This window comes from Cajanus cajan, chromosome 10, assembly GCF_000230855.2.
Source record: "Cajanus cajan strain Asha chromosome 10, NIPB_CcT2T_4, whole genome shotgun sequence".
NCBI classification, from domain to species: domain Eukaryota; kingdom Viridiplantae; phylum Streptophyta; class Magnoliopsida; order Fabales; family Fabaceae; genus Cajanus; species Cajanus cajan.
The window spans coordinates 7,876,594-7,899,539 of record NC_138526.1 but is presented as its reverse complement, the minus strand read 5'-3'; the positions used below and the strand labels follow the sequence as shown (position 1 = coordinate 7,899,539).

Genomic DNA, 22,946 nt, shown 5'->3' with positions numbered 1-22,946 from the left:
GACATTTTAGGGTCAATCGTATAATTTAATTTTAAGCATGTAATTAATTATTAAAAATAAATGGATTTAATATTTCTATTATTATCATTTATAATACTAACTTCATCATAGGGTACCAATTAAGGGCGTTGTAGGGGTGCTTAATATCTTCCCTACACGTAACCGACCCCCGAACCCAATTCTGGTTATCAAGGCCATTATTGGATTCTTTTTAAAAAACCTTTTCTTTTTCCAATGTTTTGAGTAAAACATTGGTGGCGACTCCATGAACCATTTTTCAAAACCATTAATTAAGGATTAGTCTGGTGTCCGGGCATTCCTTAATTGATGAGACTTTTAAAAGGATGTCTAAACCATAGGTCGCAAGATCGGAAATCTTCGGGTTACGACAGATGGCGACTCCACTGGGGACGTTTAAAGAGGGTCAGGCCCATTTAGTTGATGAAGTTAATAAAATAAAAATAATAATTTAAATATTTTTCCCCTTTATTAAATAAAAATAATAATTTAAATATTTTTCCCCCTTATTTTGTTTATTTTATTTGGTTAGCTTTCATATTTGTTTGCCTGTTTAAATTCAGCATTGTTTGGAATACAAATTGTACACAAACCTTTGCACACAACAGTTCCCCCTACACCCGGGGGCATGAGAGTAATAAACATAGGGAGTGGTTGACGTACGACCGGCCCAAGTTTGGCCTTAGAGCCTGCGAGCCTTGTCAGAAATCACATGAAGGTGATAACCGGTTACTCTAGCCTGAAATACTGCGACAGACCTTAGAGTTTACCAGGTGACGGCGACAGAGATACTGGGTCCCTATAATGGGGGCACCTTGGGGACCTTAAGACCAGTGAGATTAGAACCGTCCTATACAACGCACTTTTCTGACAGGGACCTCAGACTAAGGATTCAAATGTACTATTCGCGGGTGAACATCTGTATGAGCATATGTTTGTTGCATTTTGTCATACTATTTTCCAAATGAATGAGATTAAGGGGGGCAATAACTAAAAAAAAAATGAAACAAAAAGGATGCCTTTCCATGTGTTCTTTTTTTTGCTTTTACATCATAAGTCTTAGGATGAAACATGATAAAAGTAGGTAGACAAACCCCCATCATTTCTTTTATGATAATAAACCATTTTTTTAGACATGGAAGCTATAGATAGTAGCATGCATGGACCATTGAGGAAGGTGAACATTCCAAATTCTGCAATGCCTCGAGTAAATGAGATATGTGCCTCAATGCCAAAAGAGGTCAAAACAGAATTTGAAAAACGTTACGGCAGAATCCTCGACTTGTTGAGAATACTTGTGGACCCTGCTTTCATGAGAGCCTTGATACACTTTTGGGAGTCAGAGTTCCGTTGCTTCCGATTCCCACACTTCGACATAGTGCCCACTATAGAGGAGTATGACCTCATGATTAAATGGCCCAAGTCGGGAGGAGTTTTCTCTGTTCAAGAAGGACGTATGTCCTCCGACAAGGTGGCTGAATTGATTGGCTTACCCTCTCACTTGTCTGTTCTAGAAGGTAATGGAGTAGTTAAAGGATGGAAGCTTTCCATTTTGGAAGAACATCTTTCCCTTCTAGGTCGCCAAAAGAATTGGATAACTTTCAACAAGACCCTAGCCTTAATCTTGTTTGGGATAATCCTTTTCCCTTTCCATGAGAGGGTGGTAGATCATGCCGCCATCGATGCCTTCTTTGCTTGGGATGCCTACTCCAACAGCCCTGTACTTGCCATCCTCGCTGACACCTTGCTCTCAATCGACCTCTGCCGTAAAAAATTAGGGAAGCAGATGAGATGCTGCAATCCACTCCTTTACGTGTGGGCGTACACTCATTTCTTTGCCAAGAATCATATGGGGAAATTTCCTGACCCATTAAGAAGTTTCCCTAGGATTCCATCATCAAGGAAGTACGCCATGGCATGGAAAGCTGAAATGGAGGGATGTGCTGAAAACACTTTTACATGGATATGCCCCTGGTTTAGACCGAGTCCCGTATTGGTACGGTGTGGCCAGTTCTCTAACCTACCTTTGATGGGATTAAGAGGATGCATAGCCTACTCTCCATAGCTGGTGTTAAGACAACTTGGAAGGACATAGACTCTACCAAGCCAAGAAGACTTCGGCGGCATTTGCTTCTTATATACCTTCGGACAACAATCACAGGTCGATACCATACGAGAGGCCTGGAAAAGGCCACTCTATTTTGGAGATAGCGAGCTCGGAAAACCCCAGGTGACCGCCTCAGATGACTACCGAAAATGGAGAAACCAAGGCGAGGCCATGAACATGACAAAGACGGTAGACCAGAACGAACAACATCAAATTGATCCCCTAATCAAAAAAATGGAAGTTTTGGAAGCCCAAATAAGAGCTCTTGAGGAGAAAGATGAGGAATCCAAGATGTACATCGATAGTTTGCAGAGAAAATGTAAGAAAAAGGACATGGAGATTGAGAGGCTAAAGGATGAATGTGCTGACATAAATGTCCAGCCAGTCAAAACTCCAAAAGTTCACCCAGGCAGGTCATTTATGGAGACTTCGTCAAGCATAGCACAACTCAAGGATAGACTCCAAGAGGAGACGCTAGCAAAAGAGCAAGCCCAGAGAGAACTGTTCAAGGCCCAGACTGAAGCTCAATCTTGGTGGGAGATCATGCAAGAACAAGTCGCAACCATCTCCGATTTTCAACAAAAGGAAGAAAAGGGGGTCGAGCTACTCAAGGAGGTCACCCATCAAAGAGATCAAGCTCTAGAGGCGGTACAGGAGCTGAAAACGATGAATGGATACTATCAGGAGAAGGCCAAAGAAGCACGCTCTGTCTGCGATCACATGAGCATGGCGGTCCACGAACAAGCAGAGGCAATGAAGAGGCATGTTTTGGATGTAGAGGATAGCGTACCTATGCGCCAGCCTAGCTTGAGTTTCTTCAGACTCCTACGTTTTTGCCAAAACATACTGAAAAGCATGGCGTAATGAATGTTCACTAGACAAACAAATCAATGAGAATGATATTTGTTGAATTCATCAATTGTCTTTGCATCCTAAATTGCATTTCATTTAGAACATACACTTTTCTGGAAAATTTATAAAGAATAATAAAAAGGGAAATCTAATCTGTACATGTTAACTAGATAATGAAATCGCTTATCATCAAATGCAAACCCGAGGCCTCACATCGGGAAGCGCCGCATGAAAAGTCAGCAAATACTCGAGAAAACGAACGACAAAACGCGCCCAAGCTTACCGTCTGAGTGCCAATTCCTTTCCCCTACGAAAGCGACAAGGCAGTACCATGGGTTTATGATGTGCAAGGCTTGCCGTCGTTAGAATCATCGAATATCACCAGGATTGGAGGGATGACTAGAAGTGGACGCGTTTATACCCCCAAGGACTTAGGAAACAAATCCCCGAAAGGAAAGGACAAAGAAGAAGGAAGGACGGAGGGCGATAAAGAAGATGAATTTCTTCAGTTCATTCGACAAAGCGAATACTCCATCCTTGATCAGCTTAACCATACCCCCGCAAAAATCACTTTGCTTTCGTTGATCATGAGCTCTGAACCACATCGAAAGGCTCTGCTGAAAGTTCTAAATGAGGCCTATGTGGCACATCACATATCCCAAGACAAGTTTGAAGGGATCGTGAGTCACCTCACAGCTAACGATCATTTAACCTTCACCGATGATGAGATACCCAATGGTCGACCGAACCACAATAAACCCTTGCATATATCCGTAAAGTGCAAGGATTTTCTCATCGCCAAAGTCCTGGTAGATAACGGGTCGTCGTTGAATGTGTTGCCTAAAGGCACCTTTGACAAGCTAATGGTTGGAGAAGCTCAGATGCAACCAAGCAATATGATCGTTCGAGCTTGTCGCCACCCGCCGAAACGGACCTTGGCATTCGCGATGATGGTTGGACTCGTTTTAAAGTTTTGGAAAATGATGGATTGTTAGAACGACTTATTCTCAAACTGAGACCTCATCGAACTAACAATTTTATTAAATGATTCACCAATCCATGTTAATCTCAAGCGAGACCCTCCATGGATTAGTGGTTTTCACAAACGAAGGGTTCTTGGAGTCGCCACCAATGTTTTACTCAAAACATTGGAAAAAGAGATAAGGCAATTGATTTCAAAAATCAACTTTGGCCATTACAACCAGAGTCGGGTAAGGGAGTCGGTTACGTGCGAGGAAGGTGTTAGCACCCCACAACGCCCCTTTCGGGTTCCCTATGGCGGATTATTTTATTAATAATAGTGTAAAATTACTAAATTACCCCTATTTATTATAAACGGCTATGAATAAGATATCTACATGATGAATAAATTAAACATGCGATGCAACAATCAGAAAGCAGTAAAAGGAAGGATTTTGAAGAAGAAACCTTTGAAGCGTGCTTTTATATATTCAAATGTTAGGAGGCTTTTTGGCGCTCCCTCCCACTACACGCTCGCTCGCTCCTTCCCTAAAAATTAATCTTTACTATGGAAATCAAAAAGATTTCCCTTCGACTAGTTCGAATTCTCAAGCTAAATGCTCAGAACTCAAGAACTTCGTCGGATCGGCTCTCGGAGAGAATTCTAGGGCAGAACACTGCTCAAAAACCCCAGAATACTCAGCAAGAGGGTCCAGAAGTCTGGAAAAAGTGTGGAATGACGTCCAAATGACGTCCTATATATAGGAGTGAGGCGCAGTACGGCCTCTGACATCAATACGGCCCGTACTGAAGATTTGAACTACAGTACGGCCGTATTGAATTCAGTACGGCCGTATTGAATTCAGTACGGCCGTACTGAAGTTTCAAAAACTTCAGTACGGCCGTATTGGTTTGAGTACGGCCGTACTGAAGTTCAAAAACTTCAGTATGGCCGTATTGAGTTCAGTACGGCCGTATTGTAGTTCAAATTGTTCAGTACGGCCGTACTGAACTTCTAGGAGGCCGTATTGAGCTTCAATCCTCCCACATCTTTATTTTAAGCTACTCTAAGACTTCTAAACCTACGAATAATCATCCTAGGGTCTTCCAGGGTCTTCCAGGAGTCCTTATGTGAGCGGTGCCTTATGGTTGGCTGACGTCCTTTCGACGGTGGTGGAGTATCCCGGTTATCCTTATTCGGGTGACTCTTTTTGATTTTCTGATTTTTGTTGCCTCTGTGTAGGCTATTATCCGCTGAGGGATTCTGTCGTATTGGTTTTGACTGGCCTCTTCTGTTAGGCGGATTATCTTGACGTTCGGTATGTGGTTGAATACCAAATTCCGCTTGGGGAATGGGTATTGATCTTTTTGGATTTTCTCTGAAAGAATGCCTCTGAGTAGGCGAATGGGGATTTGAGGACTTTATGTATCCCAGAGTATTATTTAGAAAGCCTCTACAGGCTTAGCTTCACTCGTCGCTTGAGTTGGAAAGCTATCTTCCACTAAGGAAGTCAAAGTCCTTTGACTCGGATATTCTGTTCGGATGATCATGCTTCCATTGGGGAATCTTGCTGATCTTGCTTTGATAGCTCTTACTGGGGATTTGATCTACGAGAGTGAGCTGAGAAGTCTCTGGGGAGTATTATTTCGACAAGCCTCTCCAGGCTCAGTTATTCTGTACAATTTGTTGAGTATTATTTCGGCAAGCCTCTCCAGGCTTGGTTATTCTGTATGATGAGGGAGTATTATTTCGGCAAGCCTCTCCAGGCTCAGTTATTCTGTACAATTTGTTGATTTTCTGTTCAGCCCAAGACTGCAAGCTGAGATGTCTCTTGGGGAGTATTATTTCGGCAAGCCTCTCCAGGCTCAGTTATTCTGTATGATGCGGGAGTATTATTTCGGCAAGCCTCTCTAGGCTCAATTATTCTGTATATTTGTTGGATTATCTGAATTTTGCCTTTTTTTCGTTGATTTCGGCTTTTTCTGTTGGAGGGATCTCAAACACACTCACAGATGAAGTATGCAGAGGAATGAAGATGTTGTGATGAATGAGAATGGGCCAATACGGGCCGTATTGAATTCAATACGCCCGTATTGGTGTGGACGTTATGGCCAATGCTGCCGTATTCATTTCGGTACGCCCGTATTGAGTTGAAAATTTGTTCATAACCCTGATTTTAGAACGGGTGTACTGAACATGGTACGGGCGCATTGTTTTTTCTGAAGCTTATATTTTTTTGTTTTTTTGTTTTTTTGTTTTTTTGTTTTTTTTGTTTGTTTTGTTTTGTTTTGTTTTGTTTTGTTTTGTTTTGTTTTGTTTTGTTTTTTCAATAAACAGAGAATAAGTGATCTTCCAGTACACCTATCATCTGTATGCATGTATGCGGTATGATGCACCTAATTCTATTTGATTTATTTTTTCAAAAGAATTAACCGATGCGTTTCTCTGTTTGAATTTTGCCATTCCTCCAGACGGGCTGTGCGCTGCCGATTTCTGTAACCGAGGAATGATGCGTGTTATATCGAGATTGGTGTCATCAACCCAGTGATTCTTCCCTTCCTTTAGAAGACATGTCAACCCTCCTATTGACCACTATATCTCCATGTTTCCACTAGATTATCCTAAAATCGTTTGGGAGAAGAGAGAAAAGAAAGGAAAGATATTTTTGTTCTGAAGTTTGTGTTTTAGAGGGGATTTATTTTTCAAAAATGGTTTTTGTAAGAATGGTTGGCCAAGGTAGGCTTATGTGTTTAGGCTTGTTTGATTAAACACTTATGAAGTTAAGAAAATTTTGTTATTGACGTTGTGATTTTGACAACTTAGATAGCTTCCCTTGAACCTTTTTTGAATTCGGCTCATGGTACCATCATGGATTTCTTTTGTTTTTTGATTGTCCTTATTTTTGCCTAAAACACCTTTTTGTGGCGTCTTAGCGGACCTTTATTTTTATTTATTTTTGCAACCCTAACTTTTGCCTAGGTCACCCTTTCGTGGGATTCCTAGCGGGTCTTTTGCTCTTATTTTTGCGCAGCCCCCTTTTTGGGTTTCCTGCCGAGCTTTCTTTTATTTTAAAGGATTTCTTTTTTACCCATGATGGCACTTGTCGAGGCCAAGGAAAGGTGCTCCAAGTTATCACACACACTTCCACATAAAAATGATGCGGGTTTATTATTATTAAGACAATTTTAACCTCATTCATGTTTATTCAAACAGGGTTAAAAATAATGCGGTTTAGAAATTTATTGTAAGCAAGAAGAGAAGCAGTAAGAAATAATAAAGAATGATTTTATTATAATCATAATGGAAACATGTGCCCTATCGAGGCTCGGGGGTCGGGCTGTCCCCGAGGAGTAATCTCTAATAGTCATCAGGTCTATACATCCCTATCGGAAGGAGAAGAGCACTTGATGACGACGACCGGCCTTGACGCTTGTGAACCGGCCTTCCTAAAGATCTGGCTTAAAGAACGTCGAGAAGGATCTTGGTTCCTCTTCATCCTTTGATCTTTATTAGGGTTGTATCCTAACCCTTGTTTCCCCGGATTATCCTTGATAATAGGTAGCTCGGGAATTCCTTGGGAATCCTTGCCAAGTCCTTGTCCCGGCAAGTATCCGTTCTTGGTGAGCATGGAGGCTACCTTCTTCATTTCTCGGGGAAACGTTTCAACATTGGCAATTTTCAATGCTTGGAAGGCGGTTTCTAGAGCTTCCTCCGCTGCATCCACGTAAGGTATGGTGGATGGCTTGCTGATGAGTATATCGTCTTCAGCTTGTACAGTCACCAGCTTGTCACCCACAATGAATTTGACTTTCTGGTGGAGCGTAGAAGGAACAGCTTTTGCATCATGAATCCAAGGTCGGCCAAGGAGACATCTGTATGCGAGAGTAATGTCCATCACTTGAAATTCGACGTTGAAGATGGTGGGTCCAATTTGGATTGGGAGATTGACTTCTCCCACCACTTCTCTTTTAGAACCGTCGAAAGCTCGAACGATCATGTTGCTCGGGCGCATTTGGATTCCCTTGATTGCCACTTGATCGAGCGTTCTTTTTGGCATTACGTTCAAGGAAGATCCATTATCTACCAAGACTTTAGCGATGTGATACTCCTTGCATTTTACAGAGATGTGCAAGGGCTTGTTATGATTTGGTCCCCCAGCGGGGATTTCTTCATCGGTGAAGGTGAGGTGGTCATTAGCCGTGATGTGACTAACAATCCCCTCAAACTTGTCTTGGGAGATAGTGTGCGACACGTATGCCTCGTTCAAGACTTTCAACAGAGCTTGTCGATGCGGTTCGGAGCATAGGATCAACGACAACAGAGTAATCTTTGCTGGCGTCTTATGAAGTTGATCCATAATGGAGTACTCGCTCTGTCGGATATATTTTAACAGCTCGTCAGTCTCCTCCTCGGATTCTTTATTTTGCTCGGTTTTTTCTTTTTCTTTTTCTTTTCCTTTATTCTTGGGAGCTTTATCGTGAAGATCTTCGGGAGTGTAGATCCTGCCACTCCTAGTCATGCCCCCAAGTCCAGCGATGTTAGAGATATCGCTGTCGGCAGAAAAATGGATGTCGTATATCCATGGCACAGCCTTATTTGATTCGTAGGAAAAAGGCCTTGGAGTAGTGATCCTTAACGGTGTTGGACCTTCCCCTTTGTTTGTCTTGATTACCAACAACGGAGTTGATGTGCATTCGCTTGGCGCGGTTGTTGGCTTACATTTGATAACGAACGGCGTGCGACGCATCGATTAATCCTTTCTTTTTATTAATGTTATTAATAAATTACTAGGAGGGATGTATGCGAATGAATGACTATGAAATGCAAAGGCAATTGAAAGATTTCATAGATCTCAAAAATTCGATTTATTTAATCAAGGAAAGTGTACAACTTATTATACAATGCTTCGAAGCAATCTTTTACAAAATGAGAAAAGCCGATAGAAACCCACAGGCGGGTTCATGTTTCTTCTCCATTCATCTTCGGCTTCCTCTACATGGCGGGCCATTGCTTCGACTTGCGTATGGACTGCTTGGCTCATATCATCACTGATCTTTTGAGCGTCCTTCGCCTTTTGATTATGGTAGTTGATCATGGCCTGCAGTTCATTAAGTTCGTCTTCGGCTCGATCCTTCTCCTCCCGGAGTCTAGCCATCTGTGCTAGTCCCTCCCTTTCCTTTTTGCGGAAATCGGAAAGGCTTGCGGTTTGTTGTTGAGCAACTTCCCGCCATTGTTGTGCGTCGCATCGAGTCAAGAGCAGATCGTCTTGCATGTCCTTGATCAACTGTGCCTGCCTTGCATGCTCGGCTTCAAGGTGTGCTATCTTTGCGTTGACTTCTAGGAGTTGACTACTCGGTTCAACCTTTGGCATTTTGGATGCCCGAGTAGCCTCCTCATTGAGGTTAGCACACTCATCCTTGAGCCGCTCTATCTCGTGGTCTTTCTTCTTGCATTGCCTTTGTAGACCATCAATGACGAAACCGGATTCTTCATTCTTCTCTTCAAGAACTCTTATCTGAGCTCCCATGATTTCCAGTTTCTTGGTCAAGGCATCGACTTGTTCTTGCATTAACCTCCTTGTAGTTGCGGTTGCGCAAGAGGTGGATGGTTGGGACACCCCCCTCTCGTTCCTCCATATCTCGTAATCTGTGGAGACGGATACCCGAGGCTTTCCAAGCTCTTGATCGCCCTCATAGATTGGTCTCTCCCACGCTCTAATGACGGCGTGCATGTCCCTTTGATGCTCGGAATCAAAGGAGAAACACAATCCTCCAAGCTCCTCTTGAGTAGGAACAATCTGAGTCCTCATAAGTTGCCTCATAGCCAATCTAGGTGAGTAGGCTATGCAACCTCTAAGGCCCATCAATGGTATGCTTGGATAGCTGCCGCATCTCATCAATATATTGCTCGGACGGAACCAAGGACAAACCCATGTGAAGTGTTCAATACTCCACTGTTCCATCTCTTCCTTCCACTCGGAAGCATATCGGCGGCATACGGGGATCTTCGAAAAACTCCTCAACGGATCGGGCAAGGTCCCCATGTGACTAGAGGCATAGAAGTGTGTGATGCCCCATACATACAACAAGGAGGTACAACATCGGATAGTCTTCCCTTGCTTCTGCTGAGATAGGTTAACAGAAAGCAAGGTGTCGGCAAGAATGGCAGGCACGGGACTCTTCATGTGTACGTCCCAAGCGAAGAAAGCGTCCATAGCAGCATGGTCCACTGTGTTAGCGTGAAAGGGGAATAGGATCATCCCAAACACGGCTAACGCTAGAGTCTTGTTGAAAGCTAACCAATCTCCCTCACCAGCCAAGGAAGAAAGGTGGTCCTCAATCATGGCGAGCTTCCAACCCTTGATACTGCCGTTCCCCACTAAGGCAGATAAACGTGATGGCAGTTTGACTTGAGTAGCGACCCTCTCCACGGCCACATGATTGCCATGAAAGATATAGACCCCTGCTGATTTGGGCCATCGAAGCATGAGCTCGTATTCCTCGAGAGTAGGAACTAAGTCAAACTGGGGAAACTCGAAGCAATGCAGATCGAGACTTCAGAAGTGAACCAATGCTCTTAGAAAAGCTGGATCCACACATATCTTCATCAAGTCGAGAACTCGTCCATATGATTTTTCAAACTCAATACGAGCCTCTCGTGGCATCAAAGAACAGAGGTGATCCAACCTCTCGGCACGGTATAATAAGAATTCCACTTTCTTCAACTGCCCTTGCATTCCCCTAGATCCCTCCATGATCTATGACAAAAATGCATGATATGAGATGATGGCGGTGAATATGCATGCATAATGTTTATTCAACTAAGCATTATCATGTTTTCGGGGTTTTCCTAAGATGATTCATGATATTGTTTGGTTTGGATAAATAATATTCTTTTTCTTTTTTGGGTATTTTGTTTTTTGTATTTTTTTTGGGTGAAAAGGGAATCTACCTATATGAATGTGATGAAGGTAGATGTTAACACCATGTAACAGAAGATTCTTATTCCTATTTATTCTTATTTTAAAAAGGAATGTTGTATGTTTAAAGAATGCAATGTATGCTCAAACAATGTCACATAAACAATGCACAAACAATTCACTCATCCACGAACAGTCACGAGCGAATCACGAGGTAGGGGTATCCTGCAGAAAAGTGCATATTCAAGGAGGTTCTAACTGTTCTCACTGGTCTGAGGCCCCCAAGGTGCCCCCATTATAGGGACCCAATTCCTCTCGTCGTAAGTCGATGGAAAGTTCCAACGCACTGTCGGACTTGAGTTCATGGTTATCACCTTGAGTGATGCTTTCCGACAACGGTCTACGGGCACCTAGGCCCATTCGACAACCGGCCGTACTAACATCCACTCCCTATGGCTTACCACTCATGCCCCCGGGTATAGAGGGAACTGTTGTGTGCAAAGGTTTGTGTGCAGTTTTTATTTCAAACAATTGCAAAAAATTTAAACATTCAACAGTTATTAAAGTCAAATAGATAAACATGTTATCATACAAGTGAGGGGTAATAAAGTAATTTTAAACTATTATTTTGAAAAGAATCCATCACTAAATGGGACTGTCTCTCGAGGCTTCCCCAGTGGAGTCGCCATCTGTCGCCACCCCGCCGAAACGGACCTTGGCATTCGCGACGATGGTTGGACTCGTTTTAAAGTTTTGGAAAATGATGGATTGTTAGAACGACTTATTCTCAAACTGAGACCTCATCGAACTAACAATTTTATTAAATGATTCACCAATCCATGTTAATCTCAAGCGAGACCCTCCATGGATTAGTGGTTTTCGCAAACGAAGGGTTCTTGGAGTCGCCACCAATGTTTTACTCAAAACATTGGAAAAAGAGATAAGGCAATTGATTTCAAAAATCAACTTTGGCCATTACAACCAGAGTCGGGTAAGGGAGTCGGTTACGTGCGAGGAAGGTGTTAGCACCCCACAACGCCCCTTTCGGGTTCCCTATGGCGGATTATTTTATTAATAATAGTGTAAAATTACTAAATTACCCCTATTTATTATAAACGGCTATGAATAAGATATCTACATGATGAATAAATTAAACATGCGATGCAACAATCAGAAAGCAGTAAAAGGAAGGATTTTGAAGAAGAAACCTTTGAAGCGTGCTTTTATATATTCAAATGTTAGGAGGCTTTTTGGCGCTCCCTCCCACTACACGCTCGCTCGCTCCTTCCCTAAAAATTAATCTTTACTATGGAAATCAAAAAGATTTCCCTTCGACTAGTTCGAATTCTCAAGCTAAATGCTCAGAACTCAAGAACTTCGTCGGATCGGCTCTCGGAGAGAATTCTAGGGCAGAACACTGCTCAAAAACCCCAGAATACTCAGCAAGAGGGTCCAGAAGTCTGGAAAAAGTGTGGAATGACGTCCAAATGACGTCCTATATATAGAAGTGAGGCGCAATATGGCCTCTGACATCAATACGGCCCGTACTGAAGATTTGAACTACAGTACGGCCGTATTGAATTCAGTACGGCCGTATTGGTTTGAGTACGGCCGTACTGAAGTTCAAAATCTTCAGTATGGCCGTATTGAGTTCAGTACGGCCGTATTGTAGTTCAAATTGTTCAGTACGGCCGTACTGAACTTCTAGGAAGCCGTATTGAGCTTCAATCCTCCCACATCTTTATTTTAAGCTACTCTAAGACTTCTAAACCTACGAATAATCATCCTAGGGTCTTCCAGGGTCTTCCAGGAGTCCTTCCGGCTGACTTTCCTTCGGTCTTTGAGAGTCTTCGAGTCTTATTTCCGACCCGGACAATTTTAGGGGTCTACAGAGCTTTCGACAGATCTCGAATAGAAGTAATGGGAGAAGTTGTCCTACCCATTCAAGTAGGGCCCACAGTTTTCAACGTAGAATTCCAAGTAATGGATATTGCGCCTGCTTACAGCTGTCTCCTGGGAAGACCATGGATACACCAAGCAAGGGCAGTACCCTCCACGCTTCATTAGAAGGTCAAGTTTGTAGTGGATGATAAGCTGGTAGTCATTCAAGCAGAGGAGGATATGATTATCAGCAAACCGTTGACTATTCCATATGTAGATGCGGCCGAAGAAGCATTGGAAACGGCTTTCCAAGCACTAGAAATCGCTCATGTAGAAAAGAATTCAAACAAGAACCCGGCAGCACAAATCTTATTCAAAAATGGTTATCGATCAGGACAAGGACTTGGAAAGAGTGCTCAAGGGGTGAAAGAATTCCCAAACTACATAAGCAACCCAGGGCGACGAGGCTTGGGGTACGAGCCAACGACAGAACCCAGGAAGGGAAGGACAACTTCCCCTGCTCTAAACGAAATCTTTCAAAGCGCAGGTGTCCAAGCAAGTTGTGGGATGACTTTGGTGATTAGGTCAACTAGATCCTGTTGAGGAATGTCTTCTCTCGTATTCCTGTGTATGAATCACGAACTTGGGGCATGCCCGGGCCCTCAAGATAGACTAAATGGGCACGTGTAAATTGAAGATTCTACTTTAATGCCATGTTTTTCTCTTTTCTCTCTTTTACCTACTCTAAGCCTCATTGACAAACCCTAAATGAACAAGCGTATTTGAAGTAAGGACGTCATTAGAAATAATGGCTTTATACACAAAAATATATAAATAAATAAATAAATAAATAAAACGTCAAACTCGGCATGACTTGTGGACAAACGAAATCAATGCAAGGGGCATTCCCCTTTTAATGGAGTAATGAAAAATGATCACAAATGCTGCAAAGACAAAGGCCCAGCTGGAAACCCACTAAGGGGGCTGCGCAAAAGTTAGGGCAAGATCTGTTAGGCAACCCGCAATAAAAAAGGGTAGCCTAAACAAAAGTAAGGATCAAAAGAAAATGTCTGCTGTAGACCCCTAAAATTGTCCGGGTCAGAAATAAGACTCGAAGACTCTCGAAGACCGAAGGAAAGTCAGCCAGAAGGACTCCTGGAAGACCCTAGGATGATTATCTGTAGGTTTAGAGGTCTTAGAGTAGCTTGAAATAAGGAAGTGGAAGGATTGGAGCTCAATACGGCCTCCTAGAAGTTCAGTACGGCCGTACTGAACATTTTGAACTACAATACGGCCGTACTGAACCCAATACGGCCGTACTGAAGTTTTTGAAATCCAGTATGGCCGTACTGAATTCAATACGGCCGTACTGTAGTTCAAAACTTCAGTACGGGCCGTATTGACCCCAGAGGCCGTACTGCGCCTCACTCCTATATATAGGACGTCATTTGGACGTCATTCCACACTTTTCCACACTTCTTGGACTCTCTTCTTGAGTATTCTGGGGTTTTTGAGCAGTGTTCTGCCCTAGGAATCTCTCCGAGAGCCGATCCGACGAAGTTCTTGAGTTCTGAGCATTTAGCTTGAGAATTCGAACTAGTCGAAGGGAAATCTTTTTGATTTCCATAGTAAAGATTAATTTTTAGGGAAGGAGTGAGCGAGCGTGTAGTGGGAGGGAGCGCCAAAAATCCTCCTAACATTTGAATATATAAAAGCACGCTTCAAAGGTTTCTTCTTCAAAATCCTTCCTTTTAGTGCTTTCTGATTGTTGCATCGCATGTTTAATTTATTCATCATGTAGATATCTTATTCATAGCCGTTTATAATAAATAGGGGTAATTTAGTAATTTTACACTATTATTAATAAAATAATCCGTCATAGGGAACCCGAAAGGGGCGTTATGGGGTGCTAACACCTTCCTCGCACGTAACCGACTCCCTTACCCAACTCTGGTTGTAATGGCCAAGGTTGATTTGTGAAAATCAATTGCCTTATCCCTTTTTCCAATGTTTTGAGTAAAACATTGGTGGCGACTCCAAGAACCCTTCTTTTTGCGAAAACCACTAATCCATGGAGGGTCCCGCTTGGGATTAACATGGATTGGTGAATCATTTAATAAAATTGTTAGTTCGATGAGGTCTCAGTTTGAGAATAAGTCGTTCTAACAATCCATCATTTTTCAAAACTTTAAAAGGAGTCCAACCATCTTCGCGAATGCCAAGGTCCGTTTCGGCGGGTGGCGACAGATGGCGACTCCGCTGGGGAAGCCTCGAGAGTCAGTCCCATTTAGTGATGGATTATTTCTAAAATAATAGTTTAAAATTACTTCATTACCCCTCGCTTGTATGATAATACGTTTTACCTAGTTGGCTTTAATAACTGTTGTATGTTTAAATTTCGCACTTGCTTGAAATATAAACTGCACACAAACCTTTGCACACAACAGTTCCCTCTATACCCGGGGGCATGAGTGGAAAGCCATAGGGAGTGGATGCTAGTACGGCCGGTTGTCGAATGGGTCTATAGGTGCCCGTAGACCGTTGTCGGAAAACATCACTCAAGGTGATAACCGTGAACTCAAGTCCGACAGTGCGTTGGAACTTTCCATCGACTTACGACGAGAGGAATTGGATCCCTATAATGGGGGCACCTTGGGGGCCTCAGACTAGTGAGAACAGTTAGAACCTCCTTGAATATGCACTTTTCTGCAGGATACCCCTACCTCGTGATTCGCTCGTGACTGTTCGTGGATGAGTGAATTGTTTGTGCATTGTTTATGTGACATTGTTTGAGCATACATTGCATTCTTTAAACATACAACATTCCCTTTTAAAATAAAAATAAATAGGAATAAGAATCTTCCATTACATGGTGTTAACATCTACCTTCATCACATTCATATAGGTAGTTTCCCTTTTCACCCAAAAATACAAAAAAAATAATAAATAAAAAATACCCAAAAAAGAAAAAGGGGTTATTTATCCAAACCAAGCAATATCATGCATCATCTTAGGAGCATCCCGAAAACATGATAATGCTTAGTTGAATAAACACAATGCATGCATATTCAACGTCATCATCTCATATCATGCATTCTTATCAAAGATCAAGGAGGGATCTAGGTTTGCATTTCATACATCCCTCCTAGTAAATCATTAATAAACATTAATAAAAAGAAAGAATTAATCGATGCGTATGTTCAAGATGGATCGCACGCCATTTCTTATTAAGTGTAAGCCAACAACCGCGCCAAGCGAACGCACATCAACTCCGTTGTTGGTAATCAAGACGAATAAAGGGGAAGGTCCGACACCGTTAAGGATCACTGCTCCAAGACCTTTCCCCTACGAATCGAATAAGGCTGTGCCATGGATATACGACATCCATTCTTCTGCCGACAGCGATATCTCTAACATCGCTGGACTTGGGGGCATGACTAGGAGTGGCAGGATCTACACTCCCGAAGATCTTCATGATAAAGCTCCCAAGAATAAAAGAAAAGAAAAAGAAAAAGAAAAAACCAAGGAAAATAAAGAATCCGAGGAGGAGACTAATGAGCTGTTAAAGTATATCCGACAGAGCGAGTACTCCATCGTGGATCAACTTCATAGGACGCCAGCAAAGATCACTCTGTTGTCGTTGATCCTAAGCTCCGAACCGCATCGGCAAGCTCTGTTGAAAGTCTTGAACGAGGCATATGTGTCGCACACTATCTCCTAAGACAAATTTGAGGGGATTGTTAGTCACATCACGGCTAATGATCATCTCTCTTTCACCGATGAAGAAATCCCCGCTGGGGGACCAAATCACAACAAGCCCTTGCACATCTCTGTAAAGTGCAAGGAGTATCACATCGCTAAAGTCTTGGTAGATAATGGATCTTCCTTGAATGTGATGCCAAAAAGAACGCTCGAGCAAGTGGCAATCAAGGAAATCCAAATGCGCCCGAGCAACATGATCGTTCGAGCTTTCGACGGTTCTAAAAGAGAAGTGGTGGGAGAAGTCAATCTCCCAATCCAAATTGGACCCACCATCTTCAACGTCGAATTTCAAGTGATGGACATTACTCCCGCATACAGCTGTCTCCTCGGCCGACCTTGGATTCACGATGCGAAAGCTGTTCCCTCTACGCTCCACCAGAAAGTCAAATTCACAGTGGGTGACAAGCTGGTGACTGTACAAGCTGAAGATGACATACTCATCAGCAAGCCATCTGCCATACCTTATGTGGATGCAGCAGAGGAAGCTCTAGAAACCGCCTTCCAAGCATTGGAAATTGCCAATGTTGAAACGTTTCCCCGAAAAATGAAGAAGGTAGCCCATATGCTCACCAAGAACGGATACTTGCCTGGACAAGGACTTGGCAAGGATTCCCAAGGAATTCCCGAGCTACCCATTATCAAGGATAATCCGGGGAAACAAGGGTTAGGATACGACCCTAATAAAGATCAAAAGACGAAGAGGAACAAAGATCCTTCTCGACGTTCTTTAAGCCAGATCTTTAGGAAGGCCGGTTCACAAGCGTCAAGGCCGGTCGTCATCATCAAGTGCTCTTCTCCTTCCGATAGGGATGTATAGACCTGATGACTATTAGAGATTACTCCTCAGGGACAGCCCGACCCCCGAGCCTCGATAGGGCACATGTTTCCATTATGATTATAATAAAATCATTCTTTATTATTTCTTACTGCTTCTCTTCTTGCTTACAATAAATTTCTAAACTGCATTATTTTTAACCCTGTTTGAATAAACATGAATGAGGTTAAAATCATCTTAATAATAATAAACCCGCATCATTTTTATGTGGAAGTGTGTGTGACAACTTGGAGCACCTTCCCTAGGCCTCGACAAGTGCCATCATGGATAAAAAGAAATCCTTTAAAATAAAAGAAGCTCGGCAGGAAACCCAAAAAGGGGGCTGCGCAAAAATAAGAGCAAAAGACCCGCTAGGAATCCCAAGAAAGGGTGACCTAGGCAAAAGTTAGGGTTGCAAAAATGAACAAAAACAAAAGTCCGCTAAAACGCCACAAAAGGGTGTTTTAGGCAAAAATAAGGACAATCAAAAAACAAAAGAAATCCATGATGGTACCATGAGCCGAATTCAAAAAAGGTTCAAGGGAAGCTATCTAAGTTGTCAAAATCACAACGTCAATAACAAGATTTTCTTAACTTCATAAGTGTTTAATCAAACAAGCCTAAACACATAAGCCTACCTTGGCCAGCCATTCTTACAAAAACCATTTTCAAAATAATAATAATCCCCTCTAAAACACAAACTTTTGAACAAAAAGAATATCTTTCCTTTCTTTTCTCTTGTCCCAAACGATTTTAGAATAATCTAGTGGAAACATGGAGATATAGTGGTCAATAGGAGGGTTGACATGTCTTCTAAAGGAAGGGAAGGATCACTTGGTTGATGACAACAATCTCGATATAACACGCATCATTCCTCGGTTACAGAAATCAGCAGCGCACAGCCCGTCTAGAGGAATGGCAAAATCCAAGCAAAAAAACCCATCGGTTAATTCTTTTGAAAAAATAAATCAAATAGAATTAGGTGCATCATACCGCATACATGCATACAGATGATAGGTGTACTGGAAGATCACTTATTCTCTGTTTATTGAAAAAACCAAAAATCAAAAAAATAAAATAAAATAAAATAAAATAAAATAAAATCAAACTTCAGAAAAAACAATGCGCCCGTACCATGTTCAGTACACCCGTACTAAAATCAGGGTTATGAACAAATTTTTCAACTCAATACGGGCGTACCGAAATGAATACGGCCGTATTGGCCATAACATCCACACCAATACGGGTATATTGAATTCAATACGGCCCGTATTGGCCCATTCTTTTGTACATCAACAACATCTTCATTCCCATGCATACTTTATCTGTGAGTGTGTTTGAGACCCCTCCAACAGAAAAAGCCGAAATCAACGAAAAAAGGCAAAATTCAGAAAATCCAACAAATATACAGAATAATTGAGCCTGGAGAGGCTTGCCGAAATAATACTCCCGCATCATACAGAATAACTGAGCTTGGAGAGGCTTGCCGAAATAATACTCCCCAAGAGACATCTCAGCTTGCATTCTTGGGCTGAACAGAAAATCAACAAATTGTACAGAATAACTGAGCCTGGAGAGGCTTGCCGAAATAATACTCCCTCATCATACAGAATAACCAAGCCTGGAGAGGCTTGCCGAAATAATACTCAACAAATTGTACAGAATAACTGAGCCTGGAGAGGCTTGTCGAAATAATACTCCCCAGAGACTTCTCAGGTCACTCTCGTGGATCAAATCCCCAGTAAGAGCTATCAAAGCAAGATCAGCAAAATTCCCCAATGGAAGCATGATCATCCAAACAGAATATCCGAGTCAAAGGACTCTGACTTCCTCAGTGGAAGATAGCTTTCCAACTCAAGCGAAGAGTGAAGCTAAGCCTGCAGAGGCTTTCTAAATAATACTCTGGGATACATAAAATCCTCAATTCACATTCGCCTACTCAGAGGCACTCCTCCAAAAAAGGAAAAATCCAAAAGATCAATACCCATTCCCCAAGCGAAATTTGATATTCAACCATACACCGAACGCCAAGATGATAAGCCTGCAGAGGCTTTCTAAATAATACTCTGGGATACATAAAATCCTCAATTCACATTCGCCTACTCAGAGGCACTCCTCCAAAAAAGGAAAAATCCAAAAGATCAATACCCATTCCCCAAGCGAAATTTGATATTCAACCATACACCGAACGCCAAGATGATCTGCCTAACAAAAGAGGCTAATCAAAATTAACGACAGAATCCCCCAGCGGATAACAGCCTACACAGAGGCAACAAAACCAGAAAATCAAAAGAGTCACCCGAATAAGGATAACCGGGATACTCCACCAACGTCGAAAGGACGTCAGCCAACCATAAGGCACCGCTCACATCAGAAAGAGCATCTTTGTGTCTGCACCCCCAAGGAATCAGAAATTCCCCAGTGGGCACCAACTACGCAATGGAAAGTTGGGACACAAGAACCTATGAGTAACTGCACATCCCCTAGACGGATCCCTGCGTTATCCAGCCCTCAGCGGCACCAAAATCAAAAAACAACCGTCGAAGCAGCATCGTGGACTGTGGAGACAAAATCATCACAAATCCCTGGAGAGGAGATACTCACGCTACCCCCGTCGTCACAAACACGGAGGTATGCAGCTTCTGGCTCGAGCGACGAGCGAAGCTAAGCCTGGAGAGGCGGTACTCACACTACCCCGTCGTCACAAACACGGAGGTATGCAGCTTCCGGCTCGAGCAACGAGCGAAGCTAAGCCTGGAGAGGCGGTACTCACGCTACCCCGTCGTCACAAACACGGAGGTATGCAACTTCTGGCTCGAGCGACGAGCGAAGCTAAGCCTGGAGAGGCGGTACTCACGCTACCCCCGTCGTCAAAAACACGGAGGTATGCAGCTTCCAGCTCGAGCGACGAGCGAAGCTAAGCCTGGAGAGGCAGTACTCAGCTACCGAGGTTGTCAGAAGCACCGAGGTATGCACGAGCCTGGAGAGGCGACGACTAATACTCAACCTGGAGAGGCTACTCAACAATTTTCCACCGGAAGACACTACAAGTCAGAAGGATGGCCTACTCCCCGGACAATTGGGTCAACTCCTTTACTTGTCAACCGGTACACCAAAAATCCGTTTGACTAAGTAAAGGGGGGGCAGCTGTAGACCCCTAAAATTGTCCGGGTCGAAAATAAGACTCGAAGACTCTCGAAGACCGAAGGAAAGTCATCCAGAAGGACTCCTGGAAGACCCTAGGATGATTATCTGTAGGTTTAGAGGTCTTAGAGTAGCTTGAAATAAGGAAGTGGAAGGATTGGAGCTCAATACGGCCTCCTAGAAGTTCAGTACGGCCGTACTGAACATTTTGAACTACAATACGGCCGTACTAAACCCAATACGGCCGTACTGAAGTTTTTGAAATTCAGTACGGCCGTACTGAATTCAATACGGCCGTACTGTAGTTCAAAACTTCAGTACGGGCCGTATTGACCCCAGAGGCCGTACTGCGCCTCACTCCTATATATAGGACGTCATTTGGACGTCATTCCACACTTTTCCACACTTCTTGGACTCTCTTCTTGAGTATTCTGGGGTTTTTGAGCAGTGTTCTGCCCTAGGAATCTCTCCGAGAGCCGATCCGACGAAGTTCTTGAGTTCTGAGCATTTAGCTTGAGAATTCGAACTAGTCGAAGGGAAATCTTTTTGATTTCCATAGTAAAGATTAATTTTTAGGGAAGGAGTGAGCGAGCGTGTAGTGGGAGGGAGCGCCAAAAAGCCTCCTAACATTTGAATATATAAAAGCACGCTTCAAAGGTTTCTTCTTCAAAATCCTTCCTTTTACTGCTTTCTGATTGTTGCATCGCATGTTTAATTTATTCATCATGTAGATATCTTATTCATAGCCGTTTATAATAAATAGGGGTAATTTAGTAATTTTACACTATTATTAATAAAATAATCCGTCATAGGGAACCTGAAAGGGGCGTTGTGGGGTGCTAACACCTTCCTCGCACGTAACCGACTCCCTTACCCAACTCTGGTTGTAATGGCCAAGGTTGATTTGCGAAAATCAATTGCCTTATCCCTTTTTCTAATGTTTTGAGTAAAACATTGGTGGCGACTACAAGAACCCTTCTTTTTGCGAAAACCACTAATCCATGGAGGGTCCCGCTTGGGATTAACATGGATTGGTGAATCATTTAATAAAATTGTTAGTTCGATGAGGTCTCAGTTTGAGAATAAGTCGTTCTAACAATCCATCATTTTTCAAAACTTTAAAAGGAGTCCAACCATCTTCGCGAATGCCAAGGTCCGTTTCGGCGGGTGGCGACATCTGCTAGGGGATACATCTCAAGTAACCTAGGCAAAAGTTAGGACAAAGCAGCATCCCGAGCTGAAAACTGAAAGGCGGTTCGAGAAGATCGTTTAATCAATATGCAATCCCAAGTCATCGCTTAACTCTGAAGGAAATAATAAGCTAACGCAGAAAATGATTTCCTCACTTTGAATGTGCGTGTTCATCAGCCTAAACACTAGCCAACCTCGGCCAGCCATTCTTCTAAAAAACCATTCTCAGAAAAAAAAAATCCTTTTTAAACAAAGCTTTTATAGAAAGATATGTATATCCCTTTCTCCTCTTCCCTCTTAACCTACATGGCATTAAGATAGAATTGGATAAATACACGGAAAGTGCACAGTGAGTACTCACGGGAAAACGGGCGAAGCATCTCTTAATAAAGGGTCGAAAAATGTCCTTCACCGAAAAAATACAACCCACGACAAGAGAAAAGCGATAAAATGGGGATAAAGAAAGTTTCTCGACGATCAAAGGAATGAAAAGCGATAGATCATCCTAGTGTATGGGCAAGTTGGATTTCCTGAAAATAAAAAAAAATGAATCTGCATTTAGGACAAAAGTCGCATACATATTGCACGAACATAGGGAAAGGTATTTCTTTAAAAAAAAAAAAAAAAGAGAGAGAGAAAAAGATAAATAAATAAAAAAGGGTTCGTTCCCCCTCTCAATCTTCATTCACAACAAAGATCAGACACGGTCAATCCTTACAATGACCAGCCATAGACAAAAAGGCAAGCTTCGTACAAGTTGAAAAAGCCGAAGCATTTAAAAAAGGAAAAAATAACAGAAAAAGGCAAGCTTCAAATGTGAAAAAGCCGAAGCTAAACAAAGAAATGAAAAAAAAAACTACAATAAGAAGGTGCCTGGAGAGGCATCACAATACTCACATGGTAGGGGCAACACTGGAATCCCTGCTAGCCATCCACTTCTCTACCCACCAACACAGGGGCACATCAAACATCTCCTGCCCATCCATCTAGGGGCAGTCTTTCATCCCACAACACCAACAAGAAAATCCCAGAAAAGGAAACACAAATTCCAATTGACAGCATCTGAACAAACGATAAAAACAGCCCAAATTAGAGGCAATACGACACACCTCCTACCCAACATCCTTGGGCAATATCTACCAAAATTCAAGCAAGCCAATGAGGGCACCGACAGTTTCCTCAAAATACAACAAAGGTCTGGAGAGATTGTACTCGAATCCCAATACAGTATATGACAAAGCCGTGAGGGAAAGGTCTGGAGAGACTGTACTCGCATCCCAATCCGGTATACGACAAA

At 42.6% G+C, this 22,946-nt stretch overlaps 1 protein-coding gene across 1 annotated transcript; it reads left to right on the top strand.

Annotated features, from left to right (window-relative positions):
- The first annotated feature begins 1,153 nt into the window (after window positions 1–1,153).
- Window positions 1,154–2,083, top strand: LOC109793687 (uncharacterized). Its single transcript, XM_020353142.1, has one exon. It carries the CDS (start codon window positions 1,154–1,156, stop codon window positions 2,081–2,083), a length of 930 nt encoding a protein of 309 aa, XP_020208731.1.
- Window positions 2,084–22,946: the final 20,863 nt, after the last annotated feature.

What these genes read in the sequence shown, in the direction of transcription:
- LOC109793687 (XM_020353142.1), top strand. Translation starts at nt 1,154, where the DNA reads ATGGAAGCTATAGATAGTAGCATGCATGGACCATTGAGGAAGGTGAAC.